Source organism: Belonocnema kinseyi, chromosome 7 (genome assembly GCF_010883055.1).
Source record: "Belonocnema kinseyi isolate 2016_QV_RU_SX_M_011 chromosome 7, B_treatae_v1, whole genome shotgun sequence".
Taxonomy (NCBI): domain Eukaryota; kingdom Metazoa; phylum Arthropoda; class Insecta; order Hymenoptera; family Cynipidae; genus Belonocnema; species Belonocnema kinseyi.
The window spans coordinates 45955552-45975532 of NC_046663.1; the positions used below are offsets into that span (position 1 = coordinate 45955552).

General features: G+C 28.6%; 1 protein-coding gene across 2 annotated transcripts in view; it reads right to left on the minus strand.

Annotated features, from left to right (window-relative positions):
• LOC117176829 overlaps window positions 1-19981 on the minus strand; it is a 223115-nt gene that overhangs the window by 132210 nt on the left and 70924 nt on the right. For both annotated transcript variants that reach the window (XM_033367166.1, XM_033367165.1), the window contains one exon: window positions 6851-7146. In XM_033367166.1, coding sequence (XP_033223057.1) covers window positions 6851-7146 — 296 coding nt within the window. The remainder of the gene's footprint in view (window positions 1-6850; window positions 7147-19981) is intronic.

Consider the following 19981-nt stretch of genomic DNA (forward strand, 5'->3'; position numbering starts at 1 on the left):
AGAGCTCCAAGGAGATTATGTTGAAAAATAAAAAAAAAATTACCCAAAAAAAATTGTTTTTATACTTCATTCTAAGGACTTATTGAACTACCCTCGTATTAAGCTTAAATCTAAATTACTTTTACGTCGCTCGATTTACATTTTTACTTAAATTTAATTCTTCCTTCTCTCTCCCCTTCTTTTCAAAAATCTTCGTCCATTCGCAGATAATGGGGCTCGGCAATTCTACTAAGCATTCGGCTACATGTTGCTCTAGAGCTATTCCTGTTCTATCCCCAATCCAATCCTTAGTATCTCTGGATAAATCTGAGTTTGACTGTCCTTTCAAGCCGGGACATCTTATAATGTGAGCAAGATTTTCTTCACTTTCCTCGCAGAGTCTGCAACTAGTATCAACACATCCCTTGTTACCCGCTTTCCCAACGTTTCCGCATCGGATCCTTGCCCATTGCTCTTTAAGTGAGAAGCTTAAATTTGACCTATCCTAATATTCTTCTCTTCCTATATTATTTTTCCAATTTTTGTATTCCTTACAGTAACTTGAGCTATCTAACTTTCCCCAGTCCGACTGTATTTCCTGATCTATTCTCATATTTTTTACTCCTGCTAGCTTATTTTCACCTCCTCCTTGCTTATCCCTTTCCAAATCCAATTTAATGATTCCCTATCTCCAATCTGTCTAAACGCTTTCTCAAGTGTTGCTCCCCATTTGGAAGGATTCTTCTTCGAAATCCCCCGTAGTTCCTCTTTTAAGCAAATTTTTGGGCATCTATTTTCCTCCATGTTCATGATTTCTAGTAAATAGTTTCCTGCTCTGTTCCTTGTTTCCATTTCTAAACTGTGTCTTCCAGATTCGAACCTCCAGATATAGCCTGGGGTGCCTCTATCTAGTCCCATTGCCATTTTTATAAACCCTCCCTGTAGCTTCTCGATTTCTTGTCTTCTTTCCCATCCCCAAATTTCTGCTCCATATAAACTGCCTGCTTTTACCAATGTATCCATCAAATATAACCTTTTCCCTAGTTTACTTATATTTGCCCTTTTCATAACCCCCCATGCAACATTTGTGGCTATTCGCGCTTTTCCTACCATTTTCGGGATGTGCTTAGTATACGTTCCTCCTGTCGAGAACCACAATCCTAGATATTTATAACATTCCACTATTTCAAGTTCTTCTCCTTCAAATCTCCAAGATTCTCCAGCCTTTTTCCTACCCCCCCCCCCCCCTTCTTCCTAAATATCATTACTTTAGTTGATTTTCGTCACGCGAAATACCTAACCTCACTTTTCAGTTGGCTATTACGTTTTAGTGCGTACTAATTTTCCTAGAAAGGAAAAAACATGAATAACACTCTCACAAATTAAGCCACTTCCCGTATTTCAAACACAATAACACAGCTGACGCTCCGCATACACTTAAGTATATTTTAAAACGGTTTTGTCCCCAAGATTGAGCGACGCGCGTTCTCACCACAACTCTTTCGCACTTCTTGTATATACATATATATTTTTTTTGTAAAACTGATTTAGGTACTACTTTCAATTGCATTTATAAGTTTATCAAAATAAGTTGTTGAAATTTTAATCCGCAAAGATGAATTTCCTGTAAAAAAGACGCATTTTTAACAAATGAGCGTCAAGCGTTGGTCTACTAGCAGCAGTTGCTGTAAGTGGAGGTAAAAAAATCGTGGGTTGTAAACACCCAGTGTGCACTTAGTGAGTGAAAAAGTAATTTTCGAGCAAATTTTTGTTTGAAATTTTATTGATTTTTGTTTACTTTCTAACGTCAGTATATCACATGAAGTGAAATAATTTTTTTTTCGATTATTTCATACATTTTTACTTTGTAGATGGCTTATAACTTACGGCAGCGCGTCATGCGAGAGCAGACTGTGGATGTGTTGAATAAAATATAATGGTTGAAATACAATTATATATGCCTCTTTTTTAGTTTCTTGTATTTTTATAGTATTACATGTCAAAGTTCCTGAATTTTTATAATAATAAATCGAATTAAAAGCAAAAATCGGATTCATCATTTTATCATAAAATTGACTTTTCAACTGTGCAAAAAAATATCTTTTTTGAAAGCACCCATGTTGCAATATTTCTGTTTTAAAAGTATACTATTTCAAAAGTACAGTCCTAAAATTTCAGGTTAAAATAATTAAAATTGCATGAGTTCTGAATTTTTAAGTAAAAACCCCACTTTTTAACTTCTTTATTTGAATATTTTTTTTAACAAACTTAAAATAATAAATGACTATAAAATCAACTTTACCCTATGAAAGATACCTTAAACTATATCGGATAATTTTATTGTGACAAAATATTCAATAGGGGTTAAACAACACATGATTAAATTCGCTGGGGTGGTGAACACCCACGAAGCACTTTCCGTGAATTTTACCATGTGTGCAATCTGATAGTTAAAAATCGAATGTTCAATCAAAAATATTAATTTCCAACTAAAATGATGGAATATTTAACAGGAATGCATACACTTTAAGTTACAAAAATTAATTTTGCACCAAAATGATGAATCTTTTTCTATAGTAGTAGAATTTCGAAACAAAAAATTCTTTTTTAACAAAAGAGTTTAATTTTCATTGAAATAGTTGAAGCCTAGTCCAAATTATAAATTTTCGATTAAGATGATGAATCTTTAACTAGAATAGTTGAACTTTCAACCAAGGCGATTAATTTAATTTAAAAAAATGCGTATTTAAAAAAAAAAAAAAATAGTTGAATTATCAACTAAAAAATATAAATTTGTAACAAAAATGGTATAATTAAATTTTAAACCAACAAAAACAACCCATTTTTCAACAAAAGACTAAAATTTCTAACCAAAATAATGAATTTTCGACCAAAACGATTAATCTTAAACCAAGAAGACGATTTTTTATCAAAATACACATTTTTTAACTAAAAAAATAACAAATTTCAATCAAAAATTGAATAGTTAAATTTTCAGTTTAAAAATTTTAATTTTAACCAAAAAGGTCAATTTTAATCTAAAATGATACAATACAATAGACGAATTTTCAATTAAAATGATACATCTTCAACATAAAAATTCATTTATAACAATCAAAAACAGAATACATAGTTCAATTTTGAATTAAAAAAAATTATTTCCAACAAAAAAACCAACAAATTTTCAATAAAATATTTTTATTTAAAAAATGTAGACAGAATCACAAAAAAATTCCTTGTGTTCAAAAAAATGTCCTGACATTTCTCGATTTTTTCCAGGTATATGAAAATTCCCTGAAATTTCAGGTTTTCCAGGTTTGCCAGATGAGCAGGCAATATACATCTCCCATAAAATCGTATAAAAATTCTTAGAAATATCATTAATCTTTTTAAATCTCTCAACATATTTATGAAATCCGTAAAAATCCCTACAGGTCTATTGAAATTTCATTTCCTATCTTTTAAAATTTGTTTAAATACCTTCAAATATTTGAAATTTTCTGAAATAACTTGGAATATTTTAAAACACTCTACAAGTTTTTAAAAGAAAGCGACAAAGTAAGTGTACTAGCAATCAACTTAAACAAATATTAGCTTTAGTATCCTTTTTAAAAATACTGGCCAAATAGTTGCATTGCGAAACAGAGTAAAAATAACAAAAACTGTCAATAGTGGCGAGAGCCCGAGGCCTGTCGGTCGTATATACGTCTATAAATCGAAACAAATATAATATAAATATATATAGAAATGAATTTCTTTAAATATTAACTGAAAACATATCACGTGGTTCTGGAATTAATAATGTGGCAAACAAAAATGTGAAATAGAATTTTAACAGTTAGTAGATATGCAGGGGTGTTTCTAAATAAAAATTCCTACCTTACCGACATCGAGAACGTTTTACAGCTTAACTGGTTCATGCCTGTGCTAGATTTCTAGAGAGTTCTCGAAGGGTCATGATTACGTCACAAAATGAAATTACGCAACTTTTCAGAGACGAATTTGCACAAACAAACTTCAAGATTATACTTTGATTTGTTTTTAATGTTCTCATAACCATATGAAGCAATAGAAAATTAAAGGACAAATTGAAAGTGTTTTGACGTAAACGCTTAATTGAGATAAACTAATAACCTTGAAGCGGTTTACGCAAATTCGAAATTTGTGTTTAGACCCCCCCCCCCTCACCCCCGTATACCAGCTAATGTTAGACAAAAAAGTGTGTAGTGCCCTAAAATGGATAAAAATTGTAATATGTTTCCAGAAAAAAAGTAATTCGAATTCTACTAAATGAGAAAACTTAAAACTCCCACGAAACCTTACAAGGAAGGATCGTGAATCTTCTTGATCTCGAAAGAAGATTCTCTTTTATAACTCAAACTAAAAAAGTTCATGGAAAAAGTTCTAAGATTTAGCAACAAAGTGTTATAATTTAATTAAAACTCTTTTCATGCATATTAAAACAAAAAAGCATTATAAAGATTTCATAAAAAGTGTCTTATTAACAAAAAAGTCCACAAAGAATTGTTAAAAGTGAAAAATCGATGGTGGAAGAATCGCCGGTGATGGACAGAGATAACGTAAATTTTTCATTTTCCTGGTCTAGGAAATAATACGACTTTTTGGCATTTGTACGTACTAACTCAGAATTTTACTTCTTTTCGAAAATTCCCTGAACCAACTCCAAATTGTCATTCTTTTTAAAAATTTGCTGTTTCAAACCGGAATCACAATTCATTATTCTTTTCGAAGAGTTCCTGTTCCAAGTAAATATTGTAATTTTTTTGGAAAATTTACTGTTCCAAGTCAGAATTATAATTTTTTTCGAAAAATCTCTGATCCAATTCAAAATTACATATAACTGCTTTATAAAACTTTCTTTTGTAAAATATTAAAATAATGAATTCATTTCCCTTGGTCTAGCTCCTGCCAAAAGTTCAAGTACAAAATTTCAAGAAAATAGTTGAATTTTGAATTGTCAACCTACAAAGACAAATTTTCAACTAAATAGTTGAATTTAAAAAAAAAACTTCAAGCAAAAAGACGATTTTTTTAGAAAACAGTTGAACTTTCAACTAAAAAGTTAATTTTCAACCAATAAAAATGGATTATCTACCAAAAACGATTACTTTTCCACCAGAAAAAATTAATTTTCAATCTATAAGGACGAATTTTCTATAAACAAGATGAATTTTCAACCAAACAGTTGAATTTTAAAAACAAAGACTAATTTTTTACAGGACTGTTGAATCATCAACTAAAACGTTAATTTTCAACCAATAATGATGAATTATTAACCAAAACAAGGATAACTTTTCCAAAATAAGAGACTATTTTTTTAGCAGACAGTTAAACTACCAACAACATGATAAGTTAAATTTTCTACAAGAAAGATCATTTTCACCAAGAAAAATATGAATTATCAAACAAATAGTTGGCTTAAAAAAATTATAATTTTCAAGCAAGAAGAATTTTTTAAAAGGCAGTGAAATTTTTAATAAAAAAGGATGACTTTCCCACCGTAAAAGATGAGTTTTCAATCCATTAGGATGATTCTCTTATCGAAACAGATGAATGTTTAACCAAACAGAAGAAACTTGATTTTTCAACGAAAACGTTAATTTTTAACCAATAAAGATGAATTTTTAATGAAAAGTATGACTTTTTCACCATAATAGACTTTTTTCAGAAGGCAGTTGAATCAACAACCTAAAAAGTTGAATTTTCATGGAAAAAAATGTGAAATATCAACCAAATAGACAACTTAAAAATAATTTCAACCAAGGCGGAGAATTTTTTAGAAGACCGTAGAATTTTCAACCAAAAGGGTGATTTTTCCGCAATAAAAGATTAATTTCCAATTTATTAGTTCGAATTTTCTATCGGAAAAGATGAATGTTCAACGAAATATTTGCGTATTGAAGCCAAAAGGACGAATTTTTTAGAAGAAATTTAAATTTTCAACCTAACATATAATTTTTAACAAAAAAATTTGACTTTTCTGCGAATTTTTAATCCAAAAGGATGCACATTTTATCCAAAAAGGCGAATTAAAAAAAAGTTTAATTTGCGCGACTAAAAAAGATGAATTTTGAACAAAGTAATTAATTTAATTTAATTTGCATTCAAGTGAAAGCAAAACGAGAAAAAGGGAAAAAATTTAAGTTTCCTGAAAACAGAAGGGAAAAGGGGAATTCTTTAAAAAGGAGAATAGGCTGAAGAGTGTGAAGACTGTGGCTGAATTTAAAATGAATCAATTTTTAATGTTTTACATCAAAAGTCTACAATTTTTATTTTTGGTTTTCAATTTCAATTTCACAAGTTTCATTGTGATTAAAATTGGAACTAAGTGGGGGAAATGAGGGAAGGGAGAAGCAAAGAAAGCGATAAATGAGGGGAGAAGTAGTGAAAGTAGGGAAAAACGGGGCGAACTAAGGAAATTCAGGGGAAATGAAGGTTGGAATGGTAAGGGAACTGAGGGGAGGGGGAGTAGTGGAATTTATGGGAGGGAAAATAGAAGTTCGGAGAAATGTGGTCAGGGGAAGTGAGACGATGGAATTAGAGTAATTAAGGGGAAATGGAGGTAAGGAATTGGGGGCGGGAGAGTAAGGAAAGTTAAGGGGAGGTAATGAAAATAAAGGGAGGGGAAGCAGGGGACGTTAGGGGAAATGAGGGTATGGGAGGTAGGTGAAGTGAGGATATAGGGAAGTCGATGAAGAAGTTGGGTTAGGAATTTCTTTGGGAAATAGGGGAACTAAAAGTCGCAAAAAGTCGCAGATTCCGATCCATAGAAATTAGTTTTATGAAACGTTATTTCTGCCACATAGATGTTAGTGACTAATTTTCAGTAAACTGTGGATGTAAAATATACCTCAAGATCCATAGTGTGTCGGCCAGTCAGGGTTCCGTATTGGCTGTGAACTGGTGGTAGGTGATGGGGATGGAGTGGATGAATTTGTTGAGCAGAGTTGAATGGTTGGTGATGCAAGGAAGGCTGATGATCGCCGCTGAGGGTATGCCGTCGAGGCTCGTCCCTCGAGCGGCCCCCGCCGCCACTTCCGGAAATACCGGAACCCCTGGTTCCCGCACTTCCAAAAACACTGCCACCACCTCCACGTCTGTTGGAGGGGTCGTTCGCGCCCTCACCCTCCGTCCTTCCGGATCCGCCTGAAATCATCATTTTTAAGTATTATTAACAAATGACTTGAGTTGAGTATGTAGACTTGACAGACCAAAATGCCAAAATTATCCGAAAACAGGCGATATAGGGTGATTTTTCACGAAAATAGGGGAATAAACTCTCTTAAATAAAAATAATGAAGGTACCATATTAAATTTAATATGAAACGCTTTAAATTACTCAGATGAAATACACTGTATTTTCCAGGAAAAAATTGAATTTTAAACCAAGAAAGATTTTTAAAGTTTCTAAATTTAAGAAGCAGCAAGTTAAATTTAACCTCTATTTGAACTTTTTAACTGATTTGTGATGAATTATCCGTTTGGAGAAAAAATCATTTTTTTTCGATGATACTTTATAAAAACCAAACTCTCGCTTTTAGTCCAGTGTCGGGGATTGCCTACAAATAGCTTTTGTCACAATTGGGGGGGGGTCCAAACGTAAAACCGTCAAGGCCGCCTGAACCGTTTCCAATTAGATTGCATTATATTACGCAATATACTGTATTGGATACTCGCGCACTGTGGCAAGCAAAAAACTAATTCTCAACGAAAAATATAATAATTGATATTTCAGCCAAAAGAGATTATATTTTTAAATTTATAAAAGAGTTGAGTTTTTCAGTTAAATAATAAACAAAAATTAATTTTTAACAAAGTAATTCAACTTTCAAACAAGCAAATTAGTTTTCTAACATTTAAATTTTTAGTTGAAAAGATTAATATTCAATCGAACAAGATGCATTTTTCAACTAAAGAGATTCATTTTCTATGAAAAAACAGAAGTTTCAATAATTCAAACAGTTGAATTTGTAACAAGAGAGTTGAATTTTTAAGCTAAAATTCGAGTTAGCTTTGAAACTCGAAAAAAGAACTGTCAACCTTAAGCGAAAAATTTTTAGGTCACAAATACCAATTTCTCAGCAGATAGATCAATTTTCAACTAAAAAGTTCATTCTCGACCAAGAAATATAAATGTTCAATGCAAAAAAAAAAAGACTTTTATACCAAAAAAGATTAATTTTTAATCCAAAAAGACAAATTTTCTATCGAAAAAAAAGAAGAATTTTCGACAAAACAGTTGTATTTACTTATTGGGTTCTATTAATTCAGTTCTCAATTTAAATAGCCTAAAATATTTCAAACCCTTTAAAATCACTTCAAATTATAGAAAGCTATTACAAATTCCTTCGAATACTTGAAAACACCCTAAAATATTTCGAACCTTTTTGAAACCATATAAAATCCATTGGAATTTTGTAAATCTCTTAAAGATTGCTCTTGAATGTTCCTTGGAATTTTTAGAAATCCTTACAATCCTTTAAAATCTCTTCAAATGATTGAAATTTATCGGAAAATATTCGGAATCTTTAATACTCCGAAACATTTCAAATCCTTTGAAATCTTTTGAAATGCTTGAAAACTTTTTTAAGCACTAGAACATTCCTTGCAATTTTTAAAAATACTGTAAATTCTATCAAATTCTTTAGAATCCCTTCATACTATTGTAATCTATTACAAATTTTTTGGAATCTATAAAATGCCCCAAATATTTCAAACCCTTTGAAATCACTTCAAATTATTGAAGACTATTAGAATTTTCTTCAAATCTTTTAAAAGGCTATATTTTTTAAAGTATTTTCAAAATCTTACAAAATCCCTTGAAATTTTATAAAGCTGACAAATTTTTCTGAAAAATCCTAGGAATTTTTAGAAATCTTAAAAATCCCTTTAAATGATTGAAATCTATTAAGAAAATCTTCGGAATCATTTAAAATACTTCTTGAAAGTTCCTTAGAATATGTAAAAATACCCTGAAATCTTTTAAATACCTTTGAGTGTTTTAAAACTTTCAAATTATTGAAATCAATTAAAAATTATTTAGAACCCTTTAAACGAATAAAAATGAGAAAAAGGGGAAGTTTTTTCAAATTGGAAAAAAGGGAAAAAGCGGGCCATAGGAGAATGTGTGAAGTCAGGGCATGATTTTAAAATCTTTATTTTGATGCAAAATCCTGTTATACAAAACAAGAATCCAACGACCTCTTTATTATTTTTTTTCGAAAATTTTATTTTTTTGTTGTTTTTTTTGTTTGTTTTTTTTCAGATTACAATAGGGTTTTTTTGGTTTTCGTTTATTCATTGTGGTCCAAATTTGGTCGTTGAATTCTTGTTTTGTATAACAGGATTTTTCATTAATTTGATTATTGGACGTTAAATGGGATTTTTAATTTGGATTTTGGTCTAATTTAAATTTCGTAAATTTTAATCTTTATTTTAGTGAAAATATTAAAATTTAACAATATGCTAGATACGTTGTTGAATCTTTAGTCTTCAATATTTTATCACTTACACTACATGTAGTCCAGTCTCAGAAAGCCTCGACCCTCTGCAAATTAGTCTATCAAATCGTTTACAATTGCACCATAGAAAATGTTCAAGAATTCCCCTTCCCAGGGCAAACCCTTTTGACCCTACACGTAATACTGATCCCTTCTCTTAGAGACCATTATTTCCCCTTGCACTCGTGAGCATGTATCCAATTAATAATAAGTCTGCCTGCTTTTTCAGGCTGCTTTGATGGGACGAAAGAAACGATTTTGTAAATTTTATAATTGAAAAAGTTAACTAACAAAGAAGTTATGAATATAAGATGAGTACCAAATGAAAAACAATTAAAATAGTTCATATAATTCATTATTAGTATGGTATAAATGGCTTATTATTTATACTAAATCATCAGGGTAAACCCAAAAAACGCCAAAATAATTAGATTCATTCGCAATATCACAAAAACTTTGTATGTAGCATTATGAACAAATTTAAAAAAAAAATCTTACTATTGGGCAAGTTGATTGAGATTATTCAAATTTTTTATTTTTAAAGTTTTGTTGGGTATCTAACAGAAATTTTTTTTAAATTTTGTTGTGTATAGTTACTATTTTTTACTGATCTTGAAACACGATTCATTTTTAAACAAAAAAACAACCCAAATTTTCGATCCGTGTTTTACATCAATAATCATCGAAATCGTCACTAATAATCAACTAATGTAATTAACTCATTACAGTAATTATCAATGAATATAACTAACTAGTGTTAACCAGTAATTAATTAATCACTATAATTGTCAAAAAAAAAAATAATAATTATCACTGCTCAGATGATAAGGTTGTGTAAAAATGGCTCACGTTTCAGGATCTACAGAAAAAGAAACAAATTTGGTTTGAAACTTAAAAATATGTACGTTCTTCTTTAGTTTATCAAAAAGGACTTCAAAAAATAGAAAAATAAACGAAAGTTTTTTTTTATGTTAAAATTAGGTACAGTTTCAAAAAGTGAGTTTTTCGTAATTTTTTGAAATATTATGTTTTGACGAAAAAAATTTGCTTACTTTTTTCGAAGATTATTCACTTCCAGTAACTTTGCCCCAAGAAAATAGAAAACTAGATTTTTTCCTTAAGCAAACAATTTTTAATTTATGAATGAAAATTTTAATGTTTTCTGTGCGGAAAAAAATATCTAATTTTTTAGTAAAGTTTGCGGAAGAAAATAACCGTGAAGAGAAAAAATTTTTTAAAAAACCTTTTCTTCGAGATACAATAAATAAACAAACACGCACATATTTTGTAAGTTTGAAACCAATATTTCTTCTACTTTTTTGCGGATCCTGTGTAAAAATAACTCAGCTCTCAGAACACGCCAAAATAGAACAACAATTGGAAACTGACAAAAATGGAGGTATTTCCTTAATTTATTAAAAATAGCATCAAGCAATTAAAAAATTCCTTAGAACCACTTTAAATATTTGAAATCTAGCAAAAATACCCTAAGATATTTGATATCCTTTAAAATGTCATAAAAATTTAAGAGCTCTTGAAACACCTGTGAATATTTTTAACACGTCCTAAAATCTTTAAAATCTCTTCAAACTATTGAAATGAATGGAAAATTCGTAGAATCTTTTAAATTACCCTTAAATGTTTAAAATCCTTCATAAATCTGATTAAATTACTGAAATCTATTGAAAATTTCTTGGAATCTTTTAAAACACCATAAAGTACGTTAAATTTCTAAAATGTTTAAAAATTACCTAAAATATTTAAAACGTTTTAAAAATCCTTGACGTTTTTAGGACTCAACATTCATTTGAATTTTAAAAAAAACCCTAAACTCTAATTTTTCGTTTGAAATCTTTTGAAATTATTGAAATCAATTGGAAATTCGTGGAAATATTTCAAAATATCATAACAATTTTCAGAATCTTTGGAAATAGTACCTTGAAATATTTCTTAAAAAATATACTAAAACCATGCAGGTCCTATAAAATCGCTCCATTTCTGTAAAAAATTCTAGAATTCTTTAAAACCGATTTAAAATTGGTTAAATCTCTGAAAATCATTAAAGTCCTGGGAAATACCTTGAGCATTTTTGTAATCACTTTAAAATGCTTTAAAATATCTAAAAATACCCTAAATATTCCAAATCCTTTAAAATCTATTGCAATACCTTAAAATTTATTGAAATCGCATGAAAAATTTGAATGCTCTTGAGAACTTCATAGATGTTTTAAAAAGACCCTAAAATCTTAAAAATCCTTTGGAATAATTTTAAATTATTGAAATCTATTAAAAATTTCTTAGAATCTTTGAACACACCTCAAAATATTTTAAATCCTTTAAAATATTTTGGATTCCCTTGAAACATTTTAAAGCACTTGAGAATTCATTGAAATTTTTAAGAATATCAATATTAATCTTTAGAATCCTTTGGAATCCCTTTAAATTTTTTAAATATATTAAAAATTCCTTGCACTGAAAAAAATGTTTTCGCTGTCCCAGCTAAACGGTTAGCTATATTTATTAACTAAAATAGCTGAAAATGTAGATTACACAGCTATACTTTCTTGGAAGACGAAATCCAGATAAACGTTTAGTTGGGACACCTAAACCATTTTTTTCAGTATGCAATCTTTTAAACCACCCTGAATTAATTCAAATCCTTTACAATCTTTTAGAATCCCTTGAAACTTTCTTAGCTCTTAACAATTCCTTTGAAAACAAAAAAAAACAAGTAATCTTTAGAATCTTTTGTTATCACTTGAAAACTTTTTAAAGTAATTGAAAATTGCTTTGCAATTTTTTGTAATACCTTTCAACCTTCAAAATCCTTTGAAATAAATTCAAATGACTGAAATCGATTATTTCAAAATAGTTCAAGAAAAGTCAATGTTTAATGAATTCTGCAATTTACTCAATTAAAAGAATTTTTTATTTATTTTTGCACGCCACTTTTTAAACGTATTTCAGAATTTTCGCTATACATTCGTATAGCCATACCCAAATGAATGAAGGTTTGTTACTAGAAATAATTCTGCGTGTATTGAAGTCATGTTCAATGCGCTTATTGAATTCACTGATCTCATTGAATGAAGCCAGCGTACTCCAGTTAACATTTTATATGAAGCATGCATTTCTACTACAGCTGCACTCATTTAAATAGATTTTAATTCGAAAGTGAAATTGTTACAAAGGTCAGAAAATATAAAAAGGGTGGGCAAACATTTTTTTTCAAAATTGTCTGATTATTCCCTGACAAATATTTCATTTTTTCTGAACGTTGACATATAAATATTAGCATTTTAAACTTGAAAAATTTTTAACTAAGAATCTTTTATGGAGAGAATAAAACATTTTTAAATAAGATTTTTTTAATTGTAGCAAAATTGTAGAATTTTCAACCTATAAATATGAATTTTGAGGCAAATGGTCGAATTTTCAAACAAAACAGACTAAACATTTTCACAAAATAATTACATTTTTAACCGAATTGTTAAATTTTCCACACAAAAAAAGATGAATATTCAATCCAAAAGGACGAATTTTCTGCGAAAAAGATTGAAGTTTAACTAAAAAAGTTGCGTTTCCAACCTAATAGTTAAATTTCCAAGCTTAGTAGTAGAATTTTTGAGAAAATAGTCGGCTTTTAAACCCGAAAAGATGAATTTTCAGCAAAAAATTAGTTTTTAATCCAGAAAGATGAATTTCCAACTAATTAGTAATCATTAGTAGAAATTTAAAAAAAATTAATTGAATTTAAATTAGTTGAAATTAAAAGTAACCGAAAGAATCTTTCAATGAACTGTTGAATTCACAACCAAATGGTCCAATTTTTAATTATTAAAAAAAAACATTAAACTTCAAACAAAAAATAATATAATTTTTAATAAAATACATCAATTTCACCAAAAGAGATGAAATTTAAAATCAAAAAGATTAATAATTCACTACAAAAAAAACAAAGAATTTTCGAAAAAATGCATGAATTTTGTAACAAATAGATGAATTTTCATCTTAAAAAATGTTATTTTTTTAACAAATATTTCCATTTTTAACCAAAAAAGAGGACATTTCAAACCAAGAAGATTAGTTTTCTACAAAAAAAAAAAAAAAAAAAAAAAAAAAAAAAAAAAAAAAAAAAAAAGAATCCCCAACTAAAAAAGATAAATTTTAAACTAAAATCTAAAAGTTATAATCGTCACAAGGAAGAAACTGCAAAGGAAAAGAAATAGAAATAATAATGACTGAAAAGAATATTATCTCAGTGTCCGCAAACCTTAATTTTCAAAATTCCCTAATAGTTTTCCCCTTACCATTAACGTTTAAATGCTGGAATTTTATTTTGGTAACACCTTTAACATTGAATCTTTTATTAATTGAATGAAACAATTTCAAATCAAAATGTATAAATTTCAAATATATTATGCTTGATAGTTATTTTAAGTGCCTCTTATAGAAACTCCCTGACTTTTGCAAATTTTTTTTCAAACTCTTAGACTTTTTCCCCTGATTTATAGGTTTTCCTTGACATACGGCCTATTTTAATGACTAAATTCCACACATTCGCTTACAAAATGCAGTTCATAAAAGAAAAATCTCTCTGCGTTATAAGACCCTGAAAGTAATTGATGTCTGTTCCAGGCTTTCAGATTTAAGTAAAAGACGAGAAAAATATTTAAAATCTCCTTGCTAAAATTAAATTTTTTACTTTGAAAAAAATATAGATAAAACATAATTTTTAATGTTTTCGTGGTATATTATAATAATTTTAGTTTGAGTAACTTAAAATTTAATTCAATTCTTGTGTACAAGTTTTTTGACCTAATTAAATATCGCAAACTTAATATTCTCTGGATATCATTATATATTGTGTACACTCTTGGTAAATAAATTAATCAATTAATAATAAAATTATAATTTTTAATGGTAAACTTATATTTTACTTAATTTTAATGAGTACAGTTACTGCTACATATAGTTAAAATACAAAAATTGAATTTGTCATCCGTCTTTGGCAGAAAATAAAACTTTATTTTGGAGGTTTTTTAAAAACATTTTGATTTTCAAAGAGTGGTTTATAGTCTATGAACAAAATAGATCCCGTAATCTCGTCCGCAAATAGTACAACTGTTTGTCCAAGTATATAAATACCCTATAAAAGAGGTTCTGAAAGAGTTCGATATGGTCTTCCAATGGAGCAGAGATACGTAACTTTTGTAAAGAAACTAAGTTATCGTTTTCGATTCAAATTCAAAATGTAACCTTTTCTTAGTTACTTTTGAAAAATAAGTTGTAATACTTTGTATACATTTTATTGAAAGTCATATGTTCTTTATAACAGACAATATTTTTTTAAACTAGGAATGTTTTCAAAAAAATTTGTATTACAGAGTATGAGAAAAAATCTAGTTTTCCTACATTTGGCTATAAATTTCAATGTCTCTAGAAACTCATTTTTTCCCAAGATTATTTTTTTAGACTTGCCTACTTCCGAATCCCACTTCTGAAAGATTCACAAATTCCTATGCTCATATGGCCAACAGAAACTGTTTTATAAATCGTTGGATTTTCAAGAAATAGTTGAAAATGTCATTAAAAAAGATGAATTTTCAATTAAACAAGAAGAATTTTCAACAAAAAATATAGCAGTTAAAATTTCCGTTAAAAAATTAGTTGTAACCAAAATAATGAATTTTCAACAAAATAGTTCAATCTCTTACCAAAAAAAAAGTTTGACAGAGGATTTGAACTTTCAACCACGCAGTTGAATTTTTAATTTAAAAAAATTAATTTTTAACCAAAATGCATTTTCAACTGAAAAAATACATTTTCAAACAAATCGTTGAATTTTTAACTAAAAAATGTAATCTTTCGACAAAAAATGGAATAGTGAACTTTTAGTAAAAAAAATCCATTTTTAAATAACAAAAAAATGATTTTTTTGCAGGGGGTTTCGACTTTCAACCAATTAGTTGAATTTTCAATTAAAAAAGAGCATTTTTTAAATCAAAACAAACAAACAAATTTCAACAAAATAGTTAAAATTTTCCACGAAAGAGATGAACTTTCAACTAGAAAGATAAATATTTAACCCCAAAAATTAATTCTTTCTAAAGTAATTCAACTTTCAGCTAAAAAAGATAAGTTCTAAATAAAAATATACATAAAACTCAATATTTCAATCCAAAAATATACTTTTATTTTATTTTATAGAGAATAAAATTTAAACCAAAAAAAAAAGAATTTTCAACAAGTGATTTATTTAATTTTTTAACCAAGAAAGATTCTTGGCTAAAGAGAGAAAAAATATTTAAACCATATTGTCGAATTTTGGCCTAAAGGCTCAATTTTCTACAATACGGACAAATAGCTAGCCCTCAAATATTAATTTTTAATAAAACAGTAAGTTTTCAAGACATAGATGAATTGTCTGCCAAGATAATGAATCATCTGCCGAAATAGATGAGCGCTCAACTAAAATTATAAATCTTCAATCAAAAAAATAAGTTCTTAATAAAGTAGTTCTATTTTTAACCAAAAATGATAAATTTTCAATGAAAAATATAATGCTTGATATTTCAATTCAAAAATTTTTAATTTTAGGTCAAAGACAGTCGAATTCAACTAAAAAATACTAGTTTTGTACCCAAAAGAGATGCATTTTTTAAACCAAAAAGACGGATTTTTAACAAACGCGTTGAAGTTACAACCAAGAAAGATTCCATAGAGCAGAGACCAAACAAATTCGCAAATTTCAATCAAATTCTCTCATTTTTGCAACAAAAAGACGATTTTTCTTCTGTAAATTTCATTAATTAACACAGAAAATAAGAATTCTTAACAAAAAAATTACATTTTTAAGAAATAATTGTAGTTTGAAAAAAAAACATGCTAACTTTCAACCGAATAGAATGATTTTCTAATAAAATGATTCAGTCTTGAACCCAAAAATAAAATTTTTAATAAAAAAAGAGGAATTTTCAACTACAAATGGTTGGATTTTCAACCAAAGCGAAGAATTTTTATCTGAAATTAGGACTGTTCAACTGAAATGATTAATTTGTAGTAAAAAGAATAAATATTTTTTAAAAATGTTTAACAAAATCGATCATTTTTCACCTAAAATTATGAATCTTCAACTGAAATAATTAAAGACTATCACGTCACCTATTATGACATGTTTTTTATATTCAATAACTTTATAATTAGAAAAATTAACATATTGTGTTAAAATTTTATGAAATAAAATATATGAGGGAAAGTCTGTCTTGCCCGTTTGATAATCATTTTGTTTACATAATGAAATAAGATTATTTATATTTTAGCTAGGCTTTTAAAGCCCTGTTTTCAGTTAAACTTTAAATGAAAGATTAATAAAAATGCACTTTTTAAAGAAAATTTCAACACAATATTTATATTTTTTAAATTATAAAGTCACAAAAACCATGTAATTTATTCAATTTCGAAAACCAGTTGTTATAATTTAAATAATGAATTTTCAATAAAATATGTAATATGTAGTTCATATTTCAAGCAATAAATATTTTTATTTTTAATCAAAAAAAGTTAAACTCAACCAAAAAAGGCAAATTTTCATGTTGTTCAATTTTAAAGAAAAGCGAGAACGAAATATATGAATTTTTAACTAAGAAAATTCAAACAAAAATGGAATACCTAGTTTTTAAAAGAAAAAATTTTATTTTCAACGAAAAATGATTAATTCAAATAAAGAGTTAAATTTTCAACCAAGGATGATTCTTTTGTCAAAGAGAGAAGAAATAATCAAACAAATTGTTGTAAATTCAAGCCAAAAAGGCCAATTTTCTATCAAAAAAGTTGAACTTTCAACCGGCAAATGTGAAATTTCAACCAAATAATTGAATTTTTTACCAAAAGAGTTAAATTTTCAAAGCAAAAGGGCAATTTTTAAACAAACAGATGAATTTTCAACGAAATAAAATCCTATCAAAATTGTTAAATTTTGAACAAAGTAATTACATTTTTAAACAAATAATTAGATTTGTAACGAAGAAAAGATGAATTTTGAACCATTAACAGTTGATATTTACACCAAAAAATATTTTTATTTGAAATAAAAAACAGTTGTACTCCATTAAAAAAGAATTTGCAACACAACAGGCCAAATAGGCCAATTTTCTACGAAAATAGTTAAATTTTCAACACAAAAAGATGATTGTAAACAGAACAGTTACATTTTCAACTAAATAATACAATTTTTAAATTAAAAAAAAGATGAATTTTCAATCAGTGACATATTATCAACCAAAGATATCAACTTTCAAATAAAAATAATGAATCTTGAATTGGAATAATTAAATTTTCAGTTAAAAAAATGAATTTTAAATCCCGAAAAAAATGAATATCTAACTCTTAAATTAACTTTTTTTCCAAAAGTGTTTCTATAAATTTGAAAAAATTTTAAATTACAGGGTTAAAGCAAATTGCAATTTTTCTTTTGCTACTTGTGTATTTTATATATATTTATGAAAAACATATATTTTAAGAAACTAAAAAAATTACATTTCGAAAGTAACTAATAAAGTAACGATAATTGTAGGTAATGTTACTGAAAAAAATGTAACTAGTTATCAATTCGATACTTATTTACAAAAGTAACTACGTTACCACGGTTACCACTATCCTTATCAAAAAAAGTAACTAGTTAGAATAACTACTTAAAAGAAACTAGTTACTTCCCATCACTGATGAACAATATTACTCAGAAAATTAAAGCCGACTTGCACGATTGCAGTCTCGTAAATTAAATATGACTTACATGTCTGATGCAGTCAGCTGCTATTCGATTAGAACGGCCGTATCAAGTTACATAAATCACACACAAAATTTTTCTCCACAATTACTAAAGTCTACAACATAGGTTTTAAAAAAAAATATGTATTTTTCAAGGGTCAACTCTTCACAGTTTATGTCGCGTGCACCGCCGGAGGCTGAGCGGCGAGAAAAAATCGTCGACACACGAACACGGTTTTATAATCAATATTAGTTGTCTGACGAACCGCGCCGTGTCGCCTTGTGTCAATGACAGAGCAGTACAAATATGTGTGACCAATGTTCTCGCGTAAAACTTGTTCAAATAATGACAAATGCTCGATTTCATGTTGACCGAGATAAACAGCAGGGGATCCCTTGGCTAAGTTGAATTTTAACGCGACGACCACTCATGTTTCTATTATAGTCTCGGGCGAGACTCGAGCCTCGAGAGTCGAGACCGGTCCAGCGACAGGGTGTGGCGAAAGCTTTGCAAGGACTTGGAGATATTTCAGCCGGCATCCGCCAGAGTGCGACTCTAGGTTGTAGTGCCTGCCTGCGAATGCCAATTGCGGCAAAAACAGATTATCGTTCAACTGCGTTCAATGTCCTTCATACCTTACTCCTTATAGCTTAGGACATGACCTGCGTGTTCAGTGCTCATGACTCACATATATTCCAATATTTCAAGAATTCAAAAGACCACCTAGTATAACATCAAGTTGTTATAGTAGATAGATATCTTAAAAGTTCTAATTTAAGTCCTCCTCTGGGTGGAACCCGGAAGTTCCGGCTCCCATTCATGAGTCTACTGCATCTATATTTACCTCAATTCACCGTTTATCATTTAAGGAGATACACGCACAATGGGGCTTATCGACAATACAAAAACGTAGACTCCTTTTTTCTGGGGGGAGGGGGGGGGTTGAAAAGTTTCAAGTGGGTCCATAACTTTTTTTTGTTCATCGGAGTGAACCGTTAAAGTTGTATACTACACTTATGTAAGAGCCACTGAAGTATAGACCTTACCAAAAATTATTTTATGTTCGCACACAGAAATTAAAGCACGGAAAATAGTAAATATCGCGAAAAAATTCATTTTTCTTATGTACGGTACGTTGACTTCTCAGGAGGAAAAACTTATATATAGTGTGAAGTATTGTATTTAATATTCATTTGTTTTATACAACGTTTATATAAAACATATGTAAAATGTGTATAATATTTCACACTATGTATAAACTATATGTAATTTTTCCGCCTGGGTTAGATAGAAGATAGTACTGCCAAACATAGAATCAAATGATGGGCCATATAACAGATAGGTGATATCATATCTGTATGTTGGTGGTACTATCTTATATGCTGAACATCTGTTATTGAATATCAATTTTTCTCCGTGTACTTAGGGATCACCCCCTAACTTAAAGTACAATGCATGATATAATGCTTAGAAACACGTAACTGCAGTGAAAAAAATCATTCTTAGTACTAAGTAAATTCATTTACTTGAATCCTATTTTTTAGCAGCAAGAAAATATTCTTTAACAGAAGTAATTTTTATTTAAACCAGGCATATATCTTTGGCTGATCTAAAAAAATGAATTCTGTGGCTCTATTTTCTTGATTGAAATACATATTTCTTACATTCAAGAAAATGATTTTCCTAATTCAAAAGGTCTAGATTCGTTGAA